At 44.0% G+C, this 22339-nt stretch overlaps 1 protein-coding gene and 1 long non-coding RNA gene across 3 annotated transcripts in view; one reads left to right on the top strand and one right to left on the bottom strand.

Moving 5' to 3' along the window:
• Positions 1–16837, bottom strand: part of myo7ab (myosin VIIAb) — a 19359-nt gene extending 2522 nt beyond the window's left edge. Inside the window, exons 1-43 of one of the 2 annotated variants that reach the window (XM_019869617.1) lie at positions 16815–16837; positions 15811–15885; positions 14808–14875; positions 13688–13801; positions 13389–13541; positions 12401–12585; positions 11978–12099; positions 11622–11764; positions 11187–11300; positions 10967–11120; positions 10597–10673; positions 10390–10509; positions 10096–10241; positions 9679–9889; positions 9475–9610; positions 9085–9191; positions 8502–8543; positions 7998–8135; positions 7680–7838; positions 7515–7607; positions 7340–7434; positions 7170–7254; positions 6857–7075; positions 5821–6138; positions 5533–5742; positions 5272–5448; positions 5108–5197; positions 4868–4995; positions 3827–3953; positions 3518–3637; positions 3245–3418; positions 2892–3119; positions 2574–2744; positions 2393–2510; positions 2168–2294; positions 1925–2094; positions 1664–1851; positions 1450–1574; positions 1206–1363; positions 801–954; positions 564–719; positions 372–477; positions 121–234 (exon numbers count right to left, since the gene is read on the bottom strand). In XM_019869617.1, the coding sequence (XP_019725176.1) occupies positions 121–234; positions 372–477; positions 564–719; positions 801–954; positions 1206–1363; positions 1450–1574; positions 1664–1851; positions 1925–2094; positions 2168–2294; positions 2393–2510; positions 2574–2744; positions 2892–3119; positions 3245–3418; positions 3518–3637; positions 3827–3953; positions 4868–4995; positions 5108–5197; positions 5272–5448; positions 5533–5742; positions 5821–6138; positions 6857–7075; positions 7170–7254; positions 7340–7434; positions 7515–7607; positions 7680–7838; positions 7998–8135; positions 8502–8543; positions 9085–9191; positions 9475–9610; positions 9679–9889; positions 10096–10241; positions 10390–10509; positions 10597–10673; positions 10967–11120; positions 11187–11300; positions 11622–11764; positions 11978–12099; positions 12401–12585; positions 13389–13541; positions 13688–13801; positions 14808–14825 (5790 nt within the window). In that variant the 5' untranslated portion in view covers positions 14826–14875; positions 15811–15885; positions 16815–16837. Of the gene's footprint in view, positions 1–120; positions 235–371; positions 478–563; positions 720–800; positions 955–1205; positions 1364–1449; positions 1575–1663; positions 1855–1924; positions 2095–2167; positions 2295–2392; positions 2511–2573; positions 2745–2891; positions 3120–3244; positions 3419–3517; positions 3638–3826; positions 3954–4867; positions 4996–5107; positions 5198–5271; positions 5449–5532; positions 5743–5820; positions 6139–6856; positions 7076–7169; positions 7255–7339; positions 7435–7514; positions 7608–7679; positions 7839–7997; positions 8136–8501; positions 8544–9084; positions 9192–9474; positions 9611–9678; positions 9890–10095; positions 10242–10389; positions 10510–10596; positions 10674–10966; positions 11121–11186; positions 11301–11621; positions 11765–11977; positions 12100–12400; positions 12586–13388; positions 13542–13687; positions 13802–14807; positions 14876–15810; positions 15886–16814 lie in introns of both variants that reach the window. The other variant, XM_019869618.1, reaches the window with a different exon arrangement.
• Positions 16838–20823: 3986 nt separating this feature from the next.
• The window catches only part of LOC109515666 (uncharacterized), a 2339-nt gene continuing 823 nt past the window's right edge, over positions 20824–22339 (top strand). The window contains exon 1 of the long non-coding RNA XR_002168231.1: positions 20824–22332. This is a non-coding gene — a long non-coding RNA (uncharacterized LOC109515666). The remainder of the gene's footprint in view (positions 22333–22339) is intronic.

The following is a 22339-nucleotide window of genomic DNA, read 5'->3' as shown; positions in this document are numbered from 1 at the left end:
AAAAAGGCGCCGGTAGGGCCAAGATGGAACATGGAAAAAAAAAAAAAAAAAAAAAAAAAAAAGCACATAATCATAACTTCAAATTTTTCTACAACACTCCAGAGAATCAATCTCTCGTACCTTATCTGTGATCTTAACAAAAAGGCTGAAACCCTCCGACGATTTAAGCATCAGACGTCCCGAAATGTTGTGGCAGAAGTCTTTGGCCTTGGTGCTGGACTCCACTTCGAACACCTGCGAATGCAAACGGACCGACCTGAACACGGCAAGCGTGAAAGCAAAATTGTTTGCGATCAAACATACAATGCAAGTGTTACATATCAAGCATTTGATCAAAGGGGGTGTCGCTTATTTTTAATATTACCGCTCACCTCATCCGAGTCATCTGGGAAATAAACTTTGTGGAAGATCTGGGTGGTTTTGTGCTGGATGGCTTCCACCTCGACCAAGTGAGGAGGGTATTTCCTCGACCCATTTCTACGACCAATTACAAGCCGAGTGAGATTCACTGGAGCAGAATAGATCGTAAGAACTAGGGCTGAGTATGTGAGCGAGTGTTTCACCGTAAGGCTTTCTGCAACCGTTGCATGCAATCCGGTGCCAGAGGGTAATGCTTCTTGGCTTGGAGGAACTTCTGGATGTGAGGGAGCAGGATGTTGCTGGGAGGAAACAAACCCGTGCAAAGCCACAGCAGCTCCCATCCCTTCTCCTCGCTGTACCTGAGAAGACACCCCCAACGTTTTGTTGAGCGCATACATAAACGCTCTTTGCACGAGCGTCCGTTGTTGGGTTGATCTTACTTGATGTGATTGTTGGTGAGCTGTTTGACGATCTGACAGAAGATCTCATCTTTGAGCGGCTCGGCCTTCAGTGCTCCCTCGAAGATCTGATCGGTGAGTTCGTTGACCGAGCGCGCTCGTTTGGACGGGTAATCGCCCATGTACTTCATCAGAGGTACGGCCACAGTCAAGGCTGTAAACGGCTAAGAGCAACTTAAACTGACTGTGGGGTGGACTTTTTCGGGCAGGCAATCATTGGTCATAAAGTAGGACAGTATCAGCAAATGTAATGCCGTTAAAGATAAAACTGAACCAGATTTGAGTAAATTGGCAATACAACTAGCACAGAAAACGCTATAGCTCTTGGCTAGCGCTAGCATCAAGATCGTTTTGGTGTTATAGGTGCAATCCTCCGTTAAAGGATATCCATGAACGCCTGGCAGGCCTCCTGGGAAAGCTCCTCATGGGCTAAGACTTTCTTCAGGAGAGGCTGCTTGAGAGGCTCCCGGCTGCAGCTCCACAGACGTTCCTTCCCTCGAGTTTTGGAGATCATCACCCTGCCCAGAGTGCTCTTTGGTGGAGGCCTGAAGACATTGCAGAGAAGAACGATGATTTGTTACAACTGTACTGTATCTTGGGAAATGCTATGCGTACGCGAAGAGTTAGGAACCTAAAGTAATCGTAGGAGAACTCCTCCAACGTGTAAGCTTTGCTTTTATCTTCGCTGTTGGCAAGGCTCATCTGGGACAAGGTGACAGATTCGCGCCGCTGATCCGGAGTCATCGTCACCAGCTCCTTTGATGAATGAACATGGAAGGCTTGAAATAAGGAAGCCAACAAAAAAACGAGACTTCATAGGTATCACTCCATTTGGCCTCACTCACCACGATGTCATATTGAGGTCTGGTGACAGTGGGCAGAACGTAGACGCAGTCGGCCGGGAAGTCTCCTCGTTGTTTGGTCTTGTCGTTGATCCCGTGAGCCCAGCCAGAGTTCATCACATGCTCCCCATCGTGTTCATCCAGTATGATGAGATCCCCTTTGGAGAAACTCAGGAATGTGGACTCCGCACCTGCTAGGAGACCCAAGACACACGTGGCAGTCAGCTAACATTTCTTCAATGATAGGGACTTGGAGAGTCTCACCAGGCTTGGGACAGTCTATTAGTCCGACCACAAACTTGGACCGCTTCCTCAGACCTTCCAAGAATGCCACAACTAGGTCCCTGATGTCCTCCGCATTGTTGGACGTGAACGTGTACTCATCTCCTTTGACGGTGGCCAACGTAAAACTCTGGCCTTGGAGTTTTCCTCCCCTGCGAAGGTTTCACACAAAATCAACCTCAACAGAACAGGACGTCCATAAGCATGAGATCACTTGCATAATACCTGCTACTGGAGACAGCAATTATTTCTGGGAAGGAAAGCTCCAGAAGGACCTGCTCCTGCTCGTCGACAAAGTAAACGCCGGTCCAGTTGACCGCAACAATAACGTCATTCTTGGGCAGACTTGGCCCTGTGAGCACAAACATGAAAAAGAAAAAAAATGTACAGTGAAAAATTCACTGCAGAGAGAATCATCATGCGAGCTATTAGCGCTTTTGTGTGACTGACCGGAGAATTTGAAGGCCTCATAGAAGCGTGAAAACAGCAAAGGCCACTTAAGTCGAGCAAAAGACACCACATCCTCCTTCACCTTCTGGGTGTTGGGCCTTCTCTTACTGTAGAGCCCCTGGACGGACATTCGTGGTTATGACATCAAAACGACGGAAGCATCACGTTTGTCGAGCGCTACCTTCTTGTGGGCGGTGACAATGAGCTGAGCCCACTTTTCAGTCGTCTTGGCGGAGGTGATCTCTCTGTCGGGGATGTAGGAGGGGATGAGGCTGAGGAGGCGATCGTGCAGGATGTCTATGCCGTAATCCACGTAATACTGTTGAGAGGCCAGCTCAGCGAGATCCTCCTCCTTAAGGGGAAACAGACAATCTTGAGGAGACAAGACTGAAACAAGCATCCAGATCTGGTGTGAAGGAACGCTGTCAGATTAGTTCTGAGCGAGATGAAATGTGATTACGATAAAAGCCAGATGTGGATGAGGCATATGGTGGCTCACCCTCTCGCAGCGGTACTCTCCAAACTTCACCCCTCGCACGATCTGTTGATAAATGAGATTCGTGGCCACGTAGTCGTTGGCAGGGTCGTGCCATGGGGTGAAGATCTCCTTCCTGAAGAACAGCCTCCAAGGGGCGTTGCGCTCCTGCGCGCCCTGCTCCTTGGCGTACTGCTCGCACTGGGAGACGGCGTCCATGACATGGTCACTGCTGCTGCCCAACGATGACACCTGACACGCGAGATTCATGACATTCTTTTCAAACCGATGTTCAGCCTTCATCGTCCTTCCTGCCTGACTTCGATTCGCAGTATTTGTGATCGGCTTGTCTCAAGTGGTCAATGTAAGCGATGTACCTTGTCGAAGAGAGCGATGTACAAAGAGAACCCGAAGCGATCTGCAAGGTTGATTTTGTCTGCCAGAGCGTTGCAAAGCTCGCTGGCTGTGGTGGCCGAGTCCGCCAGGAGAGTCTTGGTGGTTCCATCCATAAACGTGACTGGCAGCATGATTGGTTTCTTTGATTTTGTAGCCTGCGGGATGAAGAAATATTCAGATATTTGAACAATCAATCAAACGCTTATCTATTTTTTTTTTTAGCTTTGGCAGGCTCCATCTGCTTTTTCACGTACCTGTAACTCCAACCAAGACGGCGGCTGCGTCCGTGTACGGTTGACAAACGTCCGACGTAGTCTTTCTTCACAATACGGAGCATAACCAGGTGGGCCGTTGACCAGGAATGTCCGCAAATACTGACCATGCCCAAAGAGAAAATTTGTTGTTGCCTTTAACAGTTCAAATTTATCGGGATATAAATAGCTTAAATAGCTAAATAAATGAGTGCAGACTGATGATGATGATGATTAAAAAAGGTAAGGTAAGGTAAAGGTGTTTTAAAGCCCCTGTTTTGCCCAACCATTTAAAAAAAATTCTCGTCTTACCTTGACAAACTTCTCCGAGGGCGCGAAGCAGCCGACACAGAGAGACAAGAGGATCCAACCACGGGCATGGCTGCTTTTGGATGGATTCTGAGAGAGCTGCTTGCAGATCTGACAGTAGATCTCATCTCTAGAGGGGGACAAATCCAGATTGAAATCGATTAAACATGAACCTTTCAAATTGTTTGTGGCACGTGAGTGACATCTTAAGTGTCAAGTCTATTTTGCAGAGTTACATCCGAGGAGAGCGGTCACCTGAGGGCAGGCCTCAGGATGCCATTTCCGATGATAAAGTGAAGTTTTTCCAGGTTGGAGGTGGGTCGGTCCTCCAGCATGCTGTTCCCCTGGAGGCTGTAATCGCCGTCCGTCAGCCGCCTGGTCACCTGCGATATTTAATAATCAACAACAGTTCATTCATGAAGCAAAATTTGCTCGCAAACATCTCTGGCTGTAATTGTACTCCTTGGATGATTAAATCCTGTATGCTGTCCATACCTCTTCAGTGATCTTGGACTTCCTCTTCAGGGTGAGAGAGACAAGTTTATGTCGGACGCTGTTCCTCTTCTGGCTTTCTATGGAGCTGTTCTGTAGATAAAATGAAAAATGGCAAATGTATCAGCAGGTATGCTGACTTTTTGGACTACACGTCACTCCCTCACCTCTGCGTCAAACTGCAGCTCCTGCAGCTCCCTCTTGTAGGTCCTCTTGCCGAGGGTTTCATAGATCTTGGTCATGACGGGAATCTTTTCGCTGCCGTCGTTGAGGACCAGCTGGCATTTGGGCTCGGGCAGATCGCCCATGAAACGTAGCACGGTGATCCACACGGCTAATGCGGCCTAGCACACAGACCGGAACAGGACATCAGGGAAGTTCTATTTTCGCAGGTAAGGCTTTCGGTTCGCGCGCAGATCCAGTCTCACCAGCTGGTCTCCTTCGTCTTCGTGAAAGAGCAGCGGCTGCTTCAGCGGTCGTCTGATGTACGTGTAGGTGGAGACGCCTTGGAAATACGTGGCCGCAAACTTTGAAAACTAGGAGAGCGGTCACCTGAGGGCAGGCCTCAGGATGCCATTTCCGATGATAAAGTGAAGTTTTTCCAGGTTGGAGGTGGGTCGGTCCTCCAGCATGCTGTTCCCCTGGAGGCTGTAATCGCCGTCCGTCAGCCGCCTGGTCACCTGCGATATTTAATAATCAACAACAGTTCATTCATGAAGCAAAATTTGCTCGCAAACATCTCTGGCTGTAATTGTACTCCTTGGATGATTAAATCCTGTATGCTGTCCATACCTCTTCAGTGATCTTGGACTTCCTCTTCAGGGTGAGAGAGACAAGTTTATGTCGGACGCTGTTCCTCTTCTGGCTTTCTATGGAGCTGTTCTGTAGATAAAATGAAAAATGGCAAATGTATCAGCAGGTATGCTGACTTTTTGGACTACACGTCACTCCCTCACCTCTGCGTCAAACTGCAGCTCCTGCAGCTCCCTCTTGTAGGTCCTCTTGCCGAGGGTTTCATAGATCTTGGTCATGACGGGAATCTTTTCGCTGCCGTCGTTGAGGACCAGCTGGCATTTGGGCTCGGGCAGATCGCCCATGAAACGTAGCACGGTGATCCACACGGCTAATGCGGCCTAGCACACAGACCGGAACAGGACATCAGGGAAGTTCTATTTTCGCAGGTAAGGCTTTCGGTTCGCGCGCAGATCCAGTCTCACCAGCTGGTCTCCTTCGTCTTCGTGAAAGAGCAGCGGCTGCTTCAGCGGTCGTCTGATGTACGTGTAGGTGGAGACGCCTTGGAAATACGTGGCCGCAAACTTTGAAAACTTGTACTCGGACAGATCCTCATCTTCCTCGTCGGGCAACGGCAGGGCTTCATTCACCACCTCCACTTTGGCTTCTTCGCCACGGGGCACATTCACCAAGTCCTGAGCAGATATACACCTCACTTCAAACAAATTCTTCCGCTAGTCCCCAAAACAACAAATCTACCAGGCCCATACGACCTCAAAGCCAGCAGGGGCTTGTCCGTCCTGGTTGGGTAGCGGTCCGGGATTGCCCAGGAATCCAAACATGCGGTCCACCATGTCCGAGTGGTCCACCGGCTGCTCCCTCTCCCTCTCCATCTGCTCCAGCATCTCCTTTTTCCGACGCGCCTCCTCCCGCTCCTCACGCTCACGCTCCTCCTGCTGCTGGGCCAGCTGGATCAGGCGCTCCTGGTGATTCCGGTCCGCCTCAGCCTTGGCACGCCTCGCCGTCATCTGGTTGCGGAGCCGTTCCTCCTCAGCCAGACGCTGGCGCTCGGCCTCCAGGCGATGCTGCAGCTGTATGGCAAGTGTGGAAACTATTTTCAATTTGAGGAACTCACCAAACTCACACTCTGTGACTTACGAGTCGCCTTGGAACTGGAAAACTGACGCCACCTCTGCCCGGATAACTATTCTAAAAGCTACCCATGATCAACTCAATAATAAACTGACATTTAAACCACATTTGGAAAAAGTGAACAGTATTTATTCAAACTTTAATGTCACAACATGAAACAAAGAGGCATTTGTCCACTGATAAAATAAACATTATGGCTCACACACAAAATTTTGCAGTACAAAAAAAATAAAAATAAAAATCGAAAAGTATAAAATAAGGTTCTGTGGTGACACAACAAGATTCATGCAGGAATTACAGGGAAGAAGGGCACTGGAAAAAAAAAATGCAGATTTTACTAGAAAATGTCACTGAACTGAAAAGCCGAAGAATTAAATCAATTGTCACGCTGGTTATCACATTACAGCAAATGACAAAAATAAAAAGAAACATTTTTTTAAATAAATAAATTAAAATAATGTAATAATTTAGACAGAAAATCAAAAACGTATTTTGGAAATTAAAATCACAAACATGAAGAAATGAGCACCAAGTATAAATGTCTGGCAGTCCAGTAAGGCTTTAGGACATAACGTCCCTTCAGCAGAAATAAGCGGGTCTTTGCGGCATGCTAACGTAACACAAAAAGCAATAGTAAACGTAATAACGTGTTTTTACCTCCGCCCTGAGCCTCTGGCCGAGGCGTCTGGCTATCATGCCCCTGGTGTAGGCCTGGATGGTCAACACGGCACGGAGACGCCGCCAGAACGTCTGGCGGACGAGGAACCCCCTGCAGCGGGCCTGGATGAGGGCCACGCAGCGCCGAGTGGCGCGGTAGCTCGTGTAGTACTTTCTGGCCCGGTAGACGGCCTGCAGACGCAGGATGCCGCGGCGCATCTGGATGCAGTGAGGAAGGAAGCTATGTAACTTTAACATTTGATTTTCGTTCTGACCCAAAAAAAAGTACAGATTCGTTGTTCATCCGACTTACAATTTTGTAATTCTTCCTGCAGAGATAACCTCTCCAGAGCTTCTGGATGATGGTCACAGCACTCCGCAGGCGGAGGAAGTTGGTCCTGGTAGAATGCCGGAAGGAGTGCAAAAAATAATGGAATGTTGAGGTGAAATAAAAAGAGAAGGCGTTTCCGGAATATTGCTGACCTCTGCTTGAGTCCACGCACCGCCTTCTGGATGAGGATGACCTTGTCGGTGATGCCCTTGTCCCGCTCGATCTCCAGCTGCATGTCGTGGTGATCCTAATTGGGAAGAGGATGTCAGACAATTTAAAAAAAAAAAAAGAAAGAACATTTTTCAATTCTGTCCTGCAGGTTCGTACCTTGAGGAAAATCTTGGTTTTACCGATCTGCCAGTCTCCATGTCTTCCCAATCTGGCCAAGACTATCTGCTGGCAAGTTCCTCGCAGGTCCTCCTGGATGACAAAACACAAAGGTTTATTCCCTCAAAAAGTAGTGTCTACAGTTCAACGATGAACAGTATTCACCTGCACGTGGGCAGGTTTGACGCCGGGCACAAGGACGCGGTAACGATCCACAAATTCTGCAAAGGAATATCGGATGGGATAGCCTGCCCGTCTGATCCGGATGGTCTCCATCATGCCAGAGTACCGCAGCTGACGGATGCACAGCTCTCGGTCGAACAACTGAAAGAGACGCCGGATCCAGAGCAAATGTCAATAGGTAGAAACAAACGTAAAAAATACAGCTTTTATATAAAGTCTGATCAAAAGCAACCCAATCTTTTTTTAGTATTTTTTTTATGTACAGTATAATACTGTACAGTGATGACTTGCGCAACTCACCATGGGTTTCTTGAGCTCATTGGGTTTGATGCAGCGTACGAAGAAGGGCTGACATACGCTGAGCGTGCGCATCAGCATCTCCAGTGAACGCTTGAACTGGCTGCTCAGCGTCGGCGAGCGCTTCCTGGTCTCCACACCCTGGATAGGAACACACGTATAACAAGCTTGAGCGGAATTCCAGTTAATCCACGTGTTGTTATGTGCTGGCCACACAATACAAGAACACACGTGGACTGGAGAAAAACACTACAACCCAGAACACAGGAAATACAACAAAATCTCTGACAGCTCACGTCATTGAGAATGAAAATGTCGCGTTAAGGTCTAACAATGGTCTGTCAGAGAGTTTGCAAAATTCTTGGAACTAAATCAACACCGACTTCCGGCGCGTTACAGTGAAATAAAGAAAGGGGGCGCTACTCTGCGGGTGACTTCAGTACAGATCATTGGTGTTTATTAAAAGGGTGAAGGGGGGGCAAACGGGCACTAGAGAGCTGAGGTTACCTTGGGAGCAGGCGTGCTGGGCTGTTGATAGCCACACAGAAACTGATGGCAAAGAGTGAAGAGACAGCAGATTGATGGAGGAAGGGATTAGTGGCATTAGTATCAAAAAAAAAAAAAAAAAAAAGAGAAAAGGCGAAGGGAAGCAAAAGTCACTAGGGATAATACAGCAGGAATCCTCGATGTGGATCTAAATCCAGATGCCTTTCTATACAGAAGTGTAATATTCTTATATTATTTTGGACTAAAAGTTTAAAGTTAGAATCGAGAAAATTCAGGAGTTTTACAGTAATTTTATTTTTAACCTGCCCAGGGCCGATTTTTGGTTTTTTTCTAGCAATTTGATTCTTACATAGGCAGCTTTTGGGAGATTTATGGGCCTGCTTGAATGAATTTAAGATCGGTTTACTTAAACATGAATAACTTTTGGGGGCTTTACGGAAGTCTTGGTTTGACCTGCACAATTTTTGGGAGCTCTCTGACTCGTAACTGATGAACCATGCTTTATAGTGACAGCGTAAAACTGAAAACTGGGGTGAAAGCAGGTAGTAAGAAATCTCGCGAGTGACAGGGCTTTTGTTCTCACCATGGCCACATCCGCCTGGAAGATCTGCTTGATGAACTTGTTCTTGGACGAGTGGACGAGCTGGATGATGTCTGTGTGGAGGCTGTCACGGTTTTTCTCCAGAAAGCCTTCAAGGCAGACAGTTGTCCAATGACAGTATCTCAGCTATAGAACTACAGCTACTGTCAGAGTTATTCCCGGGAGGAAAAAAACTTAATTTTCTCCGTTATTTACATGCTTCAGTGGAACTCCTTGATCAATTTATTATTATTATTATTTTTTTTTTGAAGAAAAAGATGGTTTTTGGTCAACGCCAAAAATTCCCATGTGCTGTTTTTTCAAAATTGAAGAAAGATGTGTAATTTTTGAGATTTTAAAACAAAAGAGTGACTTGGACAAGACTGAACTGACCTCTGGTCTCGTAATGCACCACACCGGCAAAGTGTTGGATACCAAACTGGCTCTCGTAGCTGTTCTTCGGGGGGATGTAGTTGGAGTTCAGTTTGTGCTGTGAATTGAGCTTGTACAACATCGTGGCATCGGTTCCCTGGCAGAGGACAAAGACTCGTCAATTAAATCTGCTTTATGTCAGAGTAAAAATTTTGGGCAACGTGCCTTGGGGAACTTGCTCTCTTCGTCAATGAGGGAGATGATATTCATGGGTTTGTTGGCGATCATATCCAGTGCATCCTGGTTGTCGGTGAACTCGATGTGCTGCCAGCTGATGTCCTCCAGGTTATACTCTTCTTGCTCCAGCTTGAAGACGTGGCGCACGAAGAACTGCTGCAAGTTCTCGTTGGCAAAGTTGATGCAGAGCTGCTCGAAACTGTGAGCAGAGAAGCCAACTTCAACACCCACAAAGTCAGGCAAGCCTGAAACTGATCTTGAATTGGTCTTAATCTGCCTTGGTCTTGGTTGCACTTTGTCTCCACTTCTCAGAGTCTAAGTCTCCCCAAAGTCTCAGTCCTCAGTCCTTGGATTTAACGACTAAAATTGCGACAAAAAAAACCCACTTTCATCAGTCAAACCAACCTGTTAACACTAAAGTTCTCAAATCCAAAGATGTCCAGCAAGCCAATGGAACGACGCATGATGTGATTGTCATCGCAGGACGGGGGTCTGTATATGGCGGCGTTGATCTTGTCCACAATCCACACAAACAATCGACCGTAAATACCCTATTGGCCCAAAAAATAAATAAAACACATTCAACAGAATTCAGCCCATCCAAGCAGTGCTGTGGTGTTCTCATTGGTGGGATTTTATGGATGACGACAAGATTTAAAATTGACATTACTTGAGCGGTGAACAGTCAAAGGTCCAAACCTTGACAAAGGCGTCCCGTACATCCAGGCCTTGTTCCACGCTGAGAGGTGTAGCCACACTTTCGCCGCGTGTGATCAGGGTTCGAGTGGTCAAACATACCATGACATCCTTGGGCTCCACCTGGGGAGCATCGCCAGGAAGCGAAAAATCTAAAATGCATCATCATCATTAGAACTTTCCATCTGATTATGCTGGTGAATTACTCACCTCCATGAGGGAAGCAGCTGTGACCAGATCAGGTGATCTGACTACAACACAGGCGTCCAAGTTGTCGTATGTACGAGCTGATGGAAACGGGAGAAAATATATAGTCTAAAATCTAACTCAAAAACTCCCCAAAGCCTTGCTCTTCACTTGCCTCAACCCCTCAAAATCCCAGTTATGCTTATGTTGACTCCTACCTAAAAGTCATAACTTGGTCTCAGCCACCCAAAGTATCTGTCATGACTTTGAACTCCTCCAAGTCTTACTCTTTACTAGGTCTCAACCCCTTAGAGCATTTACATGGTCTCCCTTTTCTGATGACCCCCAATGTCGATTCACATTGACGACAACAACCGCTTATAAACAAACTTGCCCTCAAATCTCAGGTTGCCCATGTGCAAGATGGCGGCCAGCAGCTTGGAGATCTCCCAGGTCTCTGTCTCGGTGAACATGAGCACCTTCATTGCTGCCAAGATGCTGGAGTAGTCGGTCAGGTCATCACGACCGTCGCACTCGGTGCAGTGACCCTACGGGATTGATGATTTTTCATCAATCTACAGAACTGTTGATTGAGGAATGTAATGAAGACCGACCATGGTGAGGTAGCAGTAGTCCGTGGCCAGACCCAGGCCTAGTTTGGCCTTCATCTCTGGGAGCATGCCCTTCAACATGCAGTAGAAAATGTGGTAGTTTCTCTCATCTGGTGCCTACAGACCCCAACCCCCACCCCAAAAAAGATAAAACACTCATGAGCCGATTCTGTAAGTGTACAATAAACTTATGCAAAACCGTTAGTAATGAACGCTGTCCCAAAAATGCTGATACAATAGAATGGTGCTTTGTGCTGCGAGCCAAAATTGTGGTACGAATGACCTTCAGCTATGTTGCTGCTACAACATCCTCCCAGCATGTAGTGAAGACTCACTGTAGCTCCTCCCAGACAACATAAATCTCGTCCCTCAGTCGAAATGTATCACCTTAACTGAGAGAAATTACAGTAATGATTTACATATATTTTTTTTAATTACCTGCCGACACACACGGGACTTTTCCAGCAGGTATTGTTCTATCTTGGCTCCTTCAATGGCCCCTCGCTTGTTGAAGTGGATGTCAATGTATTTCCCGAAGCGGCTGGAGTTGTCGTTGCGGATGGTCTTGGCGTTACCGAAAGCTTAATGCAAACAAACACAAAACTACATGAAAGTCTTCATCACTTCCTGTCAGACTGATCTGACCCCCCCGGCCTCCGCAAATGAGGGGGCGTGACGAGAAGTGGCTCATTCGCATGACACAGGACCGCCCCCACAAAAAGAGGGTTAGTAAGACCACAAAATAATCTCTTTTTTATTATATTTCCTTGACTTTTAAGATGAGCCAGGCTTACCTTCAAGGATGGGCGTGGCCTCCAAGACCTGCTGCTCAATCCAGGAGTGCTGACCGCTGATGGCTGCCAAGAACTGAAGAATCAACTTGGTGCTCTCTGTCTTCCCGGCTCCGGACTCACCGCTGCCACCATGGGAAAAAAAAAAAATCAGGCCAAAGCCTTACCACATACTTTTGTCCACATTTTAACTTTAAAAATTTTAGCATGAACTCAAATGGCCTTCTCTGGAAATTACTTCTGGTACCAGGGCTGCCGGGACATAACTATCACCATCTATAAATGTCACCATTATCATGTCATTGTTATAGAAACAATCAATTATATTACTGCTGATTCGGACGACACTGGGCAGATTAGACTGACATGGCAACACATGGAGGCTGAAATCTGCAGTGGGAGTGTGGCGTGAATGGAGAGACGCACCTGATGATGCAGCACTGGTCCTTGTTGTTGCGCTGCATGTTGAAGTAACAGTTGTCGGCGATGGCGAAGATGTGTGGCGGCATCTCTCCGATCTTCTTGTTGGTGTACAAGCGGATCTGGTCGGGCGTGTAGATGGGCAGCAGCTGGTAGGGATTGACGGCCACCAGGATGGAACCAGTGTACGTCTGTCAAAGTAAACACGGAATGGGATATCTAATACTTTTTTTTTCCATTTCAGGGGAGAAATATATCTATTATATGTGAATGTCAAAAGCCCCAAAACCCCAAGATTTGTATTTCAAAGGCACCATTGTATAGTTTTAATAAGTACAGTAAGTCATGGCAGCATTACGTGAATCATTTCCAGCAGCTAGTCATGTCTATGCCCTAAAAGTTCTTTAAAGCGGAATTAGCGGTGACGACAAATAATTTGCAAAGCTGTCAATTTAGTGAGCTTTCTTTGTGATTCAACTACAGGGAAATCAAAATTCTCTTTGTCATCCGCTTGAGCTAATCGAAATGTTAGCATGGGGGTGCAAAGCCGGCAAAAAAAAAAAAAAAAAGAAAAAAAGAAAAAAAAAATAGTAGCATATGCACGGTGTGACCAATCATACTCACCCTCCCACCACAATTTGTCTACACGATGAGAGAACACAACAACCAAGAGACACATTACACAAATAACTTCTCGACTTGGAAATACTTTTCGACATCATTACACCTAATGATGACAAAAACAAATGCATCTTTACTGTCAATAGATCGTGCGGGCTTACCTAATGTAAATTATTTATAGTAACAAGTACACTTCACCGCAGGGCATAGCCGACACAAGTAAACAGCTTAACCCGAGTAGGAGCTTAATAGTCAGGCTACCGGATGAAGTGAATGTCTTCGGGCGGATAATAGATAAAGAAGTTCAAAAGCGTCATTTTTACATGACATATATTAACCGGAGTACAGTTTGCATGTGGGGGTTGTGACTGACATAGATGACGCGTTCGTTGTAGCGGATCAGGAGGTTGCGCAGGATGCCGGCTTCGTTGAGGTCACCCAATCGGATCATGTCCTCCACCCCTTGGATGGAGGTGGGGTGCATGGGCTTGATGTGGGTGGCGTTTTGAGGGGAGATCCAGTGTTCCTGGAAGGACGGGGGTGGGGGGGACAACAGTGAGTTACTACCATGTTGTGGCAATGCTTTCGACAGTACTTTATATGACAATAGCATTATTTTCAAAAATAAAAAAACTTTTTTGGGAGGGGGGGGGGGGGGGTGCTCTAACTTACCCGGCCTTCATCGTCCAGTACTTGGATCTCGCCCGAGTCACATAGTTTGACCACCGCCCCGACAGGAACGTCAAACTCCCGGCCCGTTTTGAGGTCCAGCCACACATAGTCGCCCTGGAAGGGGAAAGATGCAGTCAGGTTGCACTCAAAATGTCACAACCAACTTCAGAAACATTCAAAGCCCCATTGAAAGGTATGAAAATCAATGGGAATGGATCATTTATAGGAAACTTTCACAATTGTAAATTTGTCCATCCGGATAGCATTACGCTAAATGACCTTTTTAAGGCAAAGCTATTTAGTTGTTGAAATACACGAGTCTCTCTCGCTCTTTGAATTTCTGATGTAATTCTTGTAAAGAGCACACAACCGTGACTTGGATGAAATGAGCCTTTAATTAAATTTCCGTTTGTTCTGGCGTTCTTTGCAGTGCACAATTTCATCCGACTTTATCACATTTTTATCTTATCATTTGCTGATAGGTTAATTGGCTTGTGCTTATCAGGGTTTTAGCGAATTTGGCTTTGGGGGTTCGCGGTGGGCAGGAGGTGTATGCGACGGTGACTAAAACGATGAGTGACAGCTGCAGTTGGACTCAATCGACTCCCAGATTAGGATCGCAGTCGATCCTGGAAGTAATGGAAGCTTTTTCAAAGTCAAACACACCGGTGAGTCGGGTCTGTTTAGATTCAAAATACAACATCAAAGATAACGTAAATTCCAAATGACAATTCCATTTAATTTATGAAGTGGGGTGCCCACTGTATTGGTTGCCACTCAGTGAGCCACAGAGAACATTCACTTCTTTTTAGTGCAGAAATAAATGCGGTCCAAGGGTTTTATTTTTTTTTCTTTGTCATGCAGCATTTCTTGATTGGTGTGATTTATACTCAAATTTATAGTCCGAAAATCAGGGAAATTGCCTATAGATACCAAAAGATGGCGGCAAAGCACTATTTTCCTTGAAACTCTTTGAATCACTTCAGTGTAGTTACTTTTGCGATTTTGATAATTTTCTATAAACACATTTTTAAAAATGGCTCCCTCATTTGTAGCCGACTGGAAAAAATAATGCTAGCGCCATCACCGACCACATTTTCATATTTCCTTGCTGACATACCTGCTGCAGAATGACCATGGTTCAGTGTCGGCTTGACTCCAGGGCATCAGACGTCACATGAGTGGAGCCTGCAAAGTGCACTTCTATTAATATTGATGATTTTTAATATTAGAAACATGACATTTTAAACATGACTGGACAGTGGAGGAAGAAGTGTGTGTGTGTGTGTGTGTGTGGGGGGGGTTAAAGGGAGGCCGGGTGGGGGCTGCCACCACGGGCTTATTGGATTCCTGGAGCTAATCCTACCACTTAAGCAGCAAGCATAGTTTACTGTACAGTCATTAGTATGACTGCTCAATCATTTGCTCCCCCATTCAAGCCTTATAGCAAACAGTTAAATACAACACAGGTGATGTTTTTTTTAAGTTTGCTGTTGGTCCTTATTAACTCATGGGTGAAAGAGTTCAACATGATAAAGATCTTAGTTTTGTCAAATATCAGACTTTTTCCAAGACCAAAATTACAACACGTCTGCAAAAATACACGGGGAATGCAAGACGGACGAATGTATGTCACTGTAAAACTACCAATTGCTATATTCCTGTTAGTAATTTTACTTCGTCAAGTTAATGCTATTTACTTCTGAACTCAAATGGCACTGCTAGCATCATAAATGTTTTATTTACCCCTGTGAGTTATTGTTACATGTGGTTGGGTTCTTTAAAATGCACTTTGTAAGGCTAAGATACCTATTATTATTATTATTATTATTTTATGATGAAGTAAAATCCCGTTTTAACCGTCCTGTTATGTTGTGGGTCAAAAAGTTAAATCTCGGGAAGAAAAGGATTAAACCTTAGTCTGCTGGCTGGTACCTTAGCCAATCAGGACGTAGAATACAATGTGGGGTTTGTACATTGTAAAACACAGCATGCAGAATGACGCTGTAAAAAATACAGGTAGTCAATTAGGACACAATACGAGGGGCTAATCTGTGTGCGAGTGCGTGGGTGAGTGTGTGTTTATGCTATTCTAGCACATATGTGGAAGAGTTGCAACTCACATGGGAGAAAACACGAGCGACTTTCATCCTTGACCGATCAAGTTTAAGACCCCCCATTGTCGTCCATGAACAACTCTGCAGAAAAAAAAAGACATACGTCTGTTACAGTGAGCTTAGCTCTGAGAAGATGTAAAAGCAAAGTCAATAAATCTATGAATATTAATGGTCAAACTATTTTACTATGTGTATGTTTATATTTATTTTTTATTTGTTTCTGTCAGAATCATTGCTCACGGGATGTTTAATCAGACATTTGAGAAGTTAAAACATCCTTCCATCCGTGTTCAATGTCGCTTATTCAAGTTCAAGTCAACTTTCTTGTCAAATGTGCTCTATGTAAAACATACAGCACAGATGACATTTCTTTCCTCTCAACCACAGTGCTACCTCAGGAGAGAGAGGAGCCGCTGCGGGTGCCCGCGCCGCCATCGACAGAACAGTTAACATAAAATTACAAAATAATACAACACAACATATATATATATATAATTTATTTAAATATAAATGTGTGTGTGTGTGTGTGTGTGACTTTTGGTTGGCTGTTCCCAGTAGTTAAAGAATGTGTGCAGGAAACGCGCAGACCGATCACGTGCAATCTAACTCAGCCACTCATCAGTCAGCTTTTTTTGCGAGCCGCAGTGAGTGTGTGCTTGCGAAGTACATAAACAGACACATTTGCAAACTGCAGTTGGAAGCATCAGTTCGGATTGCTAGCATCTGTATGATGTTCAGTCTATCCATTGGATCCATCCACAAAACATTTATGATTGAATTGCAAAGCATTTTGTATGTTACAAAGGCAGTTCTTTTAAGGCATCAGGGCTGTTTACTGAAGTCTCCTTTAAGAGCTGGCCAATAAGCACAGAGCCAGTGTAAGAGGCTTTGGCCTAAAGCTGGGGCCACAGAGGCCGGCAAGAACTGCTAGCAATGTGGCCGGGTGGTGAGTGAAAGCCTTCAGTCATTACCCGCCAAACCATCATCATCAAATCCACCCCCCCACGAACCTCTCAATATGAAGATCCCTCTTGTTGTCTCTTCCGGTGGTCTCTGCTTTATCCAAAAGGACAGTACCAGCTGAGAAGTTGGTGGAGGAAGCTGGATAGTTTCTGCCTTTCGGGACCTTGTGTTAAATCCTCTGCGGTGGGTCCGACAAGGGGTTCTTTGAGGGGTTTTGTGGTACGGGTCAGTGAAGGAGTCCTCCAAACTCTTGTTGAATCTGATTCATGGCTGCTGATCCTGATTAGGAGGGTGGTGGGTGGAGCCTGTAGGACAAGGTGGAACGGGAGGAGCTGGTCACTCGGGTACAACTTTGGTAACCAGACTTTGACATACTTTGGAAAAATGACTTTTGAAGGTTTGTATGCAGACACCTGTGTGCCCGGAGTCTTAAGTAGACACAGATTGCAAAAAGTGCAAATTTGGAGAATAAAGATGAACATTTTACAAAAATATTTTATACAAAAACAATGTCAATATTCGCAAAAACCCCCTAGGAATTTCACAACATTAAAATGACCCATTTTATGAAGAAAAAAAATCCTTTGGAAAAAGTGCTATTTTAGAGAATGAAGTAGTTACGAGAAAAAAATGTACCGGTATCTAATGTCTGGTCAACAAATAACATTGGACTGATGTGTGAACACTGTAAAACCTTTTCCCCTTAACAAATATACTGCAGGCAGAGAAACCTAACAAATATTTATTATTGGCATTTTTCTTTGTATTAATTCAGCTAAAATACAATTATGAAATAAAAACACTAAAGAATGATTTTCAATTTTATTTCAAAGTCATGCCACGAGTTGACATTAAATACAAATGCAAAAAAAAAAAAGAAAAATAAGACAAACCACGATTTTTTTTTCCTGCAGCTCATAGCTATAAAATAAGCACAGTGTTACCGAGAATCCAAAGCACAGGCATCGATTCAAAGGCAAAACAATAAATAATTGAGTAAATGAGCAGAGAAGACATAAAGAAGCCCACAGTACAAATCGGACAAGTAAACCTCTCCGAAAGCTAGATAAGCTAATCGTACCGACTTTAACGCAAGGTAAAAGGGGTATTAGTTATAGCGATATACTGTATATATATATTTATATATTTACTGTATATAGATATATAAAATCAACAAGGCTATAAAATACTGATAAAAGGTTTTCTAGAAGTGTCACCATGCAGTAAGATTTTCCAGTCTCAGAGCAAAAAAGTACAAGAACAGTCACAAGCTCATTCCCGTCATGGTAGGCCGCATCGGCTGCGGCGGAAAAAGCTAACGCGATGATGTCGCTGTCGATGTAGAACGTCAAACAGATTTATTTGTTTTTTGGGTGAGTGGTTTTCGTGCAGCGGGATGCAAGATGGCCATTGTTTTCAAGACGTAACAACAGGGAGGGACAATAAGCTGCAAAAATCCCACTTGCAGCACTCTCGTCAGCTAGCAATGCATGTCCTCTTATGAAGTCAGAGTGCAATAACAAAGTCAACATTGAGAGAATTACATTGTAATTTTACAACAACAAAAAAGTTACAACTTCAAGAGAATAATGTTTTCATTGTATGAGAATAAAGTCTTATGAGTGGTCATAATTTTCAGGTGAATTAAGTCATAATTTTCCAAGAATGGAATAGCAATTAGACAACAAAAAAAAAATTCGGGCAAAAAAGTTGCCATTTTATGAGAATAAAGGGACACTTTCAAGAGTGTAAAGTCGTCATTTAACAAGGGCGCGGTCGTAACTTTATGAGAATAAAAAACAAACAAACAAACTAGTAATTTCACGAAAGCAACGTTGTACTTTCACTGGAAGAAAGTCCTGATTTTCCAAGAACAAAGTCGTAATTTTACAAGAATAAAGCTGACTTTACAGAGAATTTAATTGCAAATTTATGCGAAGAGTAGTCATTTTATCTATAAATAAAACTTTGGTTATTCTCATCAGAATGCTCTCATTATAATACAACTTTATTCTCTACTTTTGTCTCCCAAATTTTAAGTAAAGTCATATTATTGTAATAGAACAGCATTCACGTAATATTTCAAATGTTTTCCTTTAATATTATGAGTTTATTCACCTTACAAAAAATGTTTCTTGTAAAATTACGATGTTTCAAGTCAGTTTTGTGTGGTCGTCATGGATCAGGAGGATGCAGACAAGATGTAACAACACGGTGGGGGTAAAAGAGACAAAATTCACTCTTGCTAGCAATGACCGCAATTCCTCTGAATGACCAGCAGAGGTAGTGAAAAACAGTATCAGCGCTAGTCTGCGTAGCGTCCATCAAAAACGTGGATAATCGTTGCTACGTTGATACACACACCACCAGTTATTGAATCGAAAAAATAAAATAAAAAATTACAAAAACAGGATGTCGTCCGGATGCATGCAAGAATGCGACACGGGCCTGCTGTGTTCACCAAAGTAGCAATAGCGCACTGCTATGTAGCTTTTTCCCCTCCCCAACAGCTCCAAAATATAAATATAGATATTTTGCAATGGGTTCAAAGCCATTTTTGCTACATGCAGTGGCATTCTCGTATAAAAAGTCACGGCGGCAACTCGGCGTCAACAATTATACATAGGTCAAAGTTCCGACTGTGCGCTAAATACATGACGGCAAAATCCTGACCACGCACAATGCGGCCGACGGGTGGAAATTAAGAAATCGTCGTAAACATCTTTGCAAAATGAAAAAGATCAATAGAATTCACATTTTCAGTTTGGTTTTTTTTCGGATCGGGATGAATAGGCCTACTTTTATCCGCGTGCCCAAATATCATACACATCCACGAAGGAGTACAAGAAGAAAAGTTATGAGAAAGAGTGTCGGCAAAAAAAGTATGTCTGAGGAAAATATGTAAGAGAAAACACGATTTCAGGAGAATGAAGACATAACATTGCAAGGAAAAAGTATAGTGAATAAAGTTGGAATTCTATGATTAAGAGCTGATATGATAAAGTAATATTTGTTAAAGTACAACTTGAAATGTAACAACGATCTCTTACTATGGCTTTGTTTTTAATTTCCCCCGTAACATTCTAATTTATTTCGTAAAATTGCGACTTGATTTGAGTTTAGCTATTTTGCCATCGTTATGATATAAAATATACAAATTGCAACTTTATTATCATCAGATTATGATTTTTCTTCGTGCTCACCAACGCTTTGCATTAGCTGTAAAATTGGCATATTGCATCCATACAAAACAATAAAAGGACACACAAAAAAAAAAACCCTCTACAAATATATATAAAATATGCATGACTTCCACACGAGAATAACATTTTAAAATGCACATGCATCAGTCTCAGGAAGGTGATCCGTAAAAGCAAAGAACGAACAATAAGATGGCACATTAAAGGCAACCAAGCTTTCAGCGGTTTGATAGGCGATAGCCCCACAATGTTGGGTGGCTATGATTTCCTTTTAAATTCCAGTTTGATGTCTTCTACGACAGCAGTAACATTCTTTAACATTATTCCAAAAATAAAAGCCTCACCCCATCTGCAGTTGAGTCTGCCATAGTTGCAGAATATCCCAGTTTGTAATAACTGTTCGGATTCTGCCTTTGCCACATGCTGTAATGTAAACCACGAAATAAATCGAGCTCAGAATTTTTAATACTATTGGTAGTCTGGCAATTATTTGGCTAAAACTAAGCCAACTCTCATAACCAATTGTTTTTTTGGCACCAATAATCCCCGCGCCCCACCTCAAGGACACTTCAGTCTCAGAATGTTGGCCACCGGAACCCTCATTTTCCATCCTTTTTTTTTTCTTTTAACATAACAGCGATGATTAGCACCTAACCGGCATCATTAGCCACAAGACATCAATCCAGCCCAATGATATGATCACGTGCCGGCGGAGGCGGCCATGCTGAATGCTCGACAACTAGCATTACCAAGTAGATAACAAACAAGACAAAAAAAAAAAAAAAAAAAAAAAAAAAAAAAACAAAATACATTTAAAACGGCCAGGCAGAGACGGAGCAAAGCTGATGGTAAAAAAAAAAAAAAAAAAAAAAAAAGAAAAAAGCATAATACAGTTTAAATGGTACAGTACAAGGCTGTGGACATAGTCGAAAAATGAGTCATGCATTTCTAAAGATGCTGTACAGCAAAAGTGTGTGTGAATGCGCTCACATAAAGTAAATGCCACGTATGTGTATAACAGTTCAAGTAATGGCTGGCGAGCAAAAACAAAACTCAAATTGGTAAGGAGCGAAATGGACATGTTTGCCTTACATTCAACGTAAAATAAACACATTAATTTTGTATTTGTAGAGAATTAGGGAAAGGCAGCGCAATCGATTGATTGGTTGTTGAGAGGTCTGTCCATTGTGAGGCTATTGTTGATTATTTTGAGGAGTCTAAACATTTGAGAGAAGCCTCTTTCAAACAAATTTCGCAAAACTGCTGCTTCCTAACCCTAACCCCTTGAAATCATTTAGAAGAGATTAATCGATTGCTAAATTTAGTGCCCATCCCTAGAAAGAAGTGTAACTCATCAAAATAGAACATATCAGCAACTCCGCAAATGCCTAATCGATGAAAAGGAGTCCAAAGTTGCATTTTTTTTGAAGGAGGCAAACCCGGGCTAAAACCATCATGGCACTGTTTGTTTGGCAGATTTTCTCCTTCTATGTTGATTCTTTATGTTTCCCTCAGCGAAAAACAACAAAAGTGCAAGGTGTGTACTCGCAATAAAAGGTACTTGACTGTTTCACACCTTTCCTTATATAAACAGATATACATTCACCCAAATACACAAGATTGAGAAGCGTGCACGCACACGCACACCCACCCACACATACACACGCACGCGCGCACGCACGCACACGCACACACACACGCACACGCACACACGGTGTCAGGCAGTGTTGTTGCCATTAAGATGATGTGGCACAGGGGGTGGCGGTTCGTCGCAAGGTTCGGGCCCAGGTGCCAGTTGGAAAGGGTTACAAAGGAGCGGGGACTGACTGCCTGCTCTTTGGTCCCATAAAGCACTTGTTTCGAGGCGGGTGACAACTTTGAGGATTGACGCCGTCTGCTAAGCTACGACCATAGAGATGTGCAGCACGTGTGGAAAAAAAAAAGTCTTTGCAGGCCATGCGGTTCAAAGGTCGTCCATAGCGTTCGGCGGGAGAAGCGTCTCGGTTTGAAAGTGAAGGAAGACAGGGGAAAAGCGAGGTTTCACCATTGCAGCAGTTTGTTTGCGTCCATATTGTGGAGGGAGGGACGCATGCTCGCCAAAGACTGGACTGGACAGGAACCACGTATACAAAATGTGTTGTCAGCATATACAGGTTGAAGAAGGAACACAAGAAGCTTTGTGGATAGAAACCACGGTTTCCCAAACAGAGGGGAGGGGACCCCAAAACCAGTCGTGGAGTCCAAAGTTCCCCAAGTGTGGTGCGCAAGAGCCATCCAAAGGAGTGCGAGGCTGAAGAGGTTTTATCTCGTCTTCTCAACGGTGAAAAATTAGAGAAGCTAACGTTTTCCAAAAAAAAAGGGGGGGGTGCAGA

Source organism: Hippocampus comes, unplaced genomic scaffold (assembly GCF_001891065.2).
Source record: "Hippocampus comes isolate QL1 unplaced genomic scaffold, H_comes_QL1_v1.1 scaffold109, whole genome shotgun sequence".
Classification (NCBI taxonomy): domain Eukaryota; kingdom Metazoa; phylum Chordata; class Actinopteri; order Syngnathiformes; family Syngnathidae; genus Hippocampus; species Hippocampus comes.
Note: the sequence above shows the minus strand (reverse complement) of the source record. Positions and strands in the feature narration are given on the sequence as shown.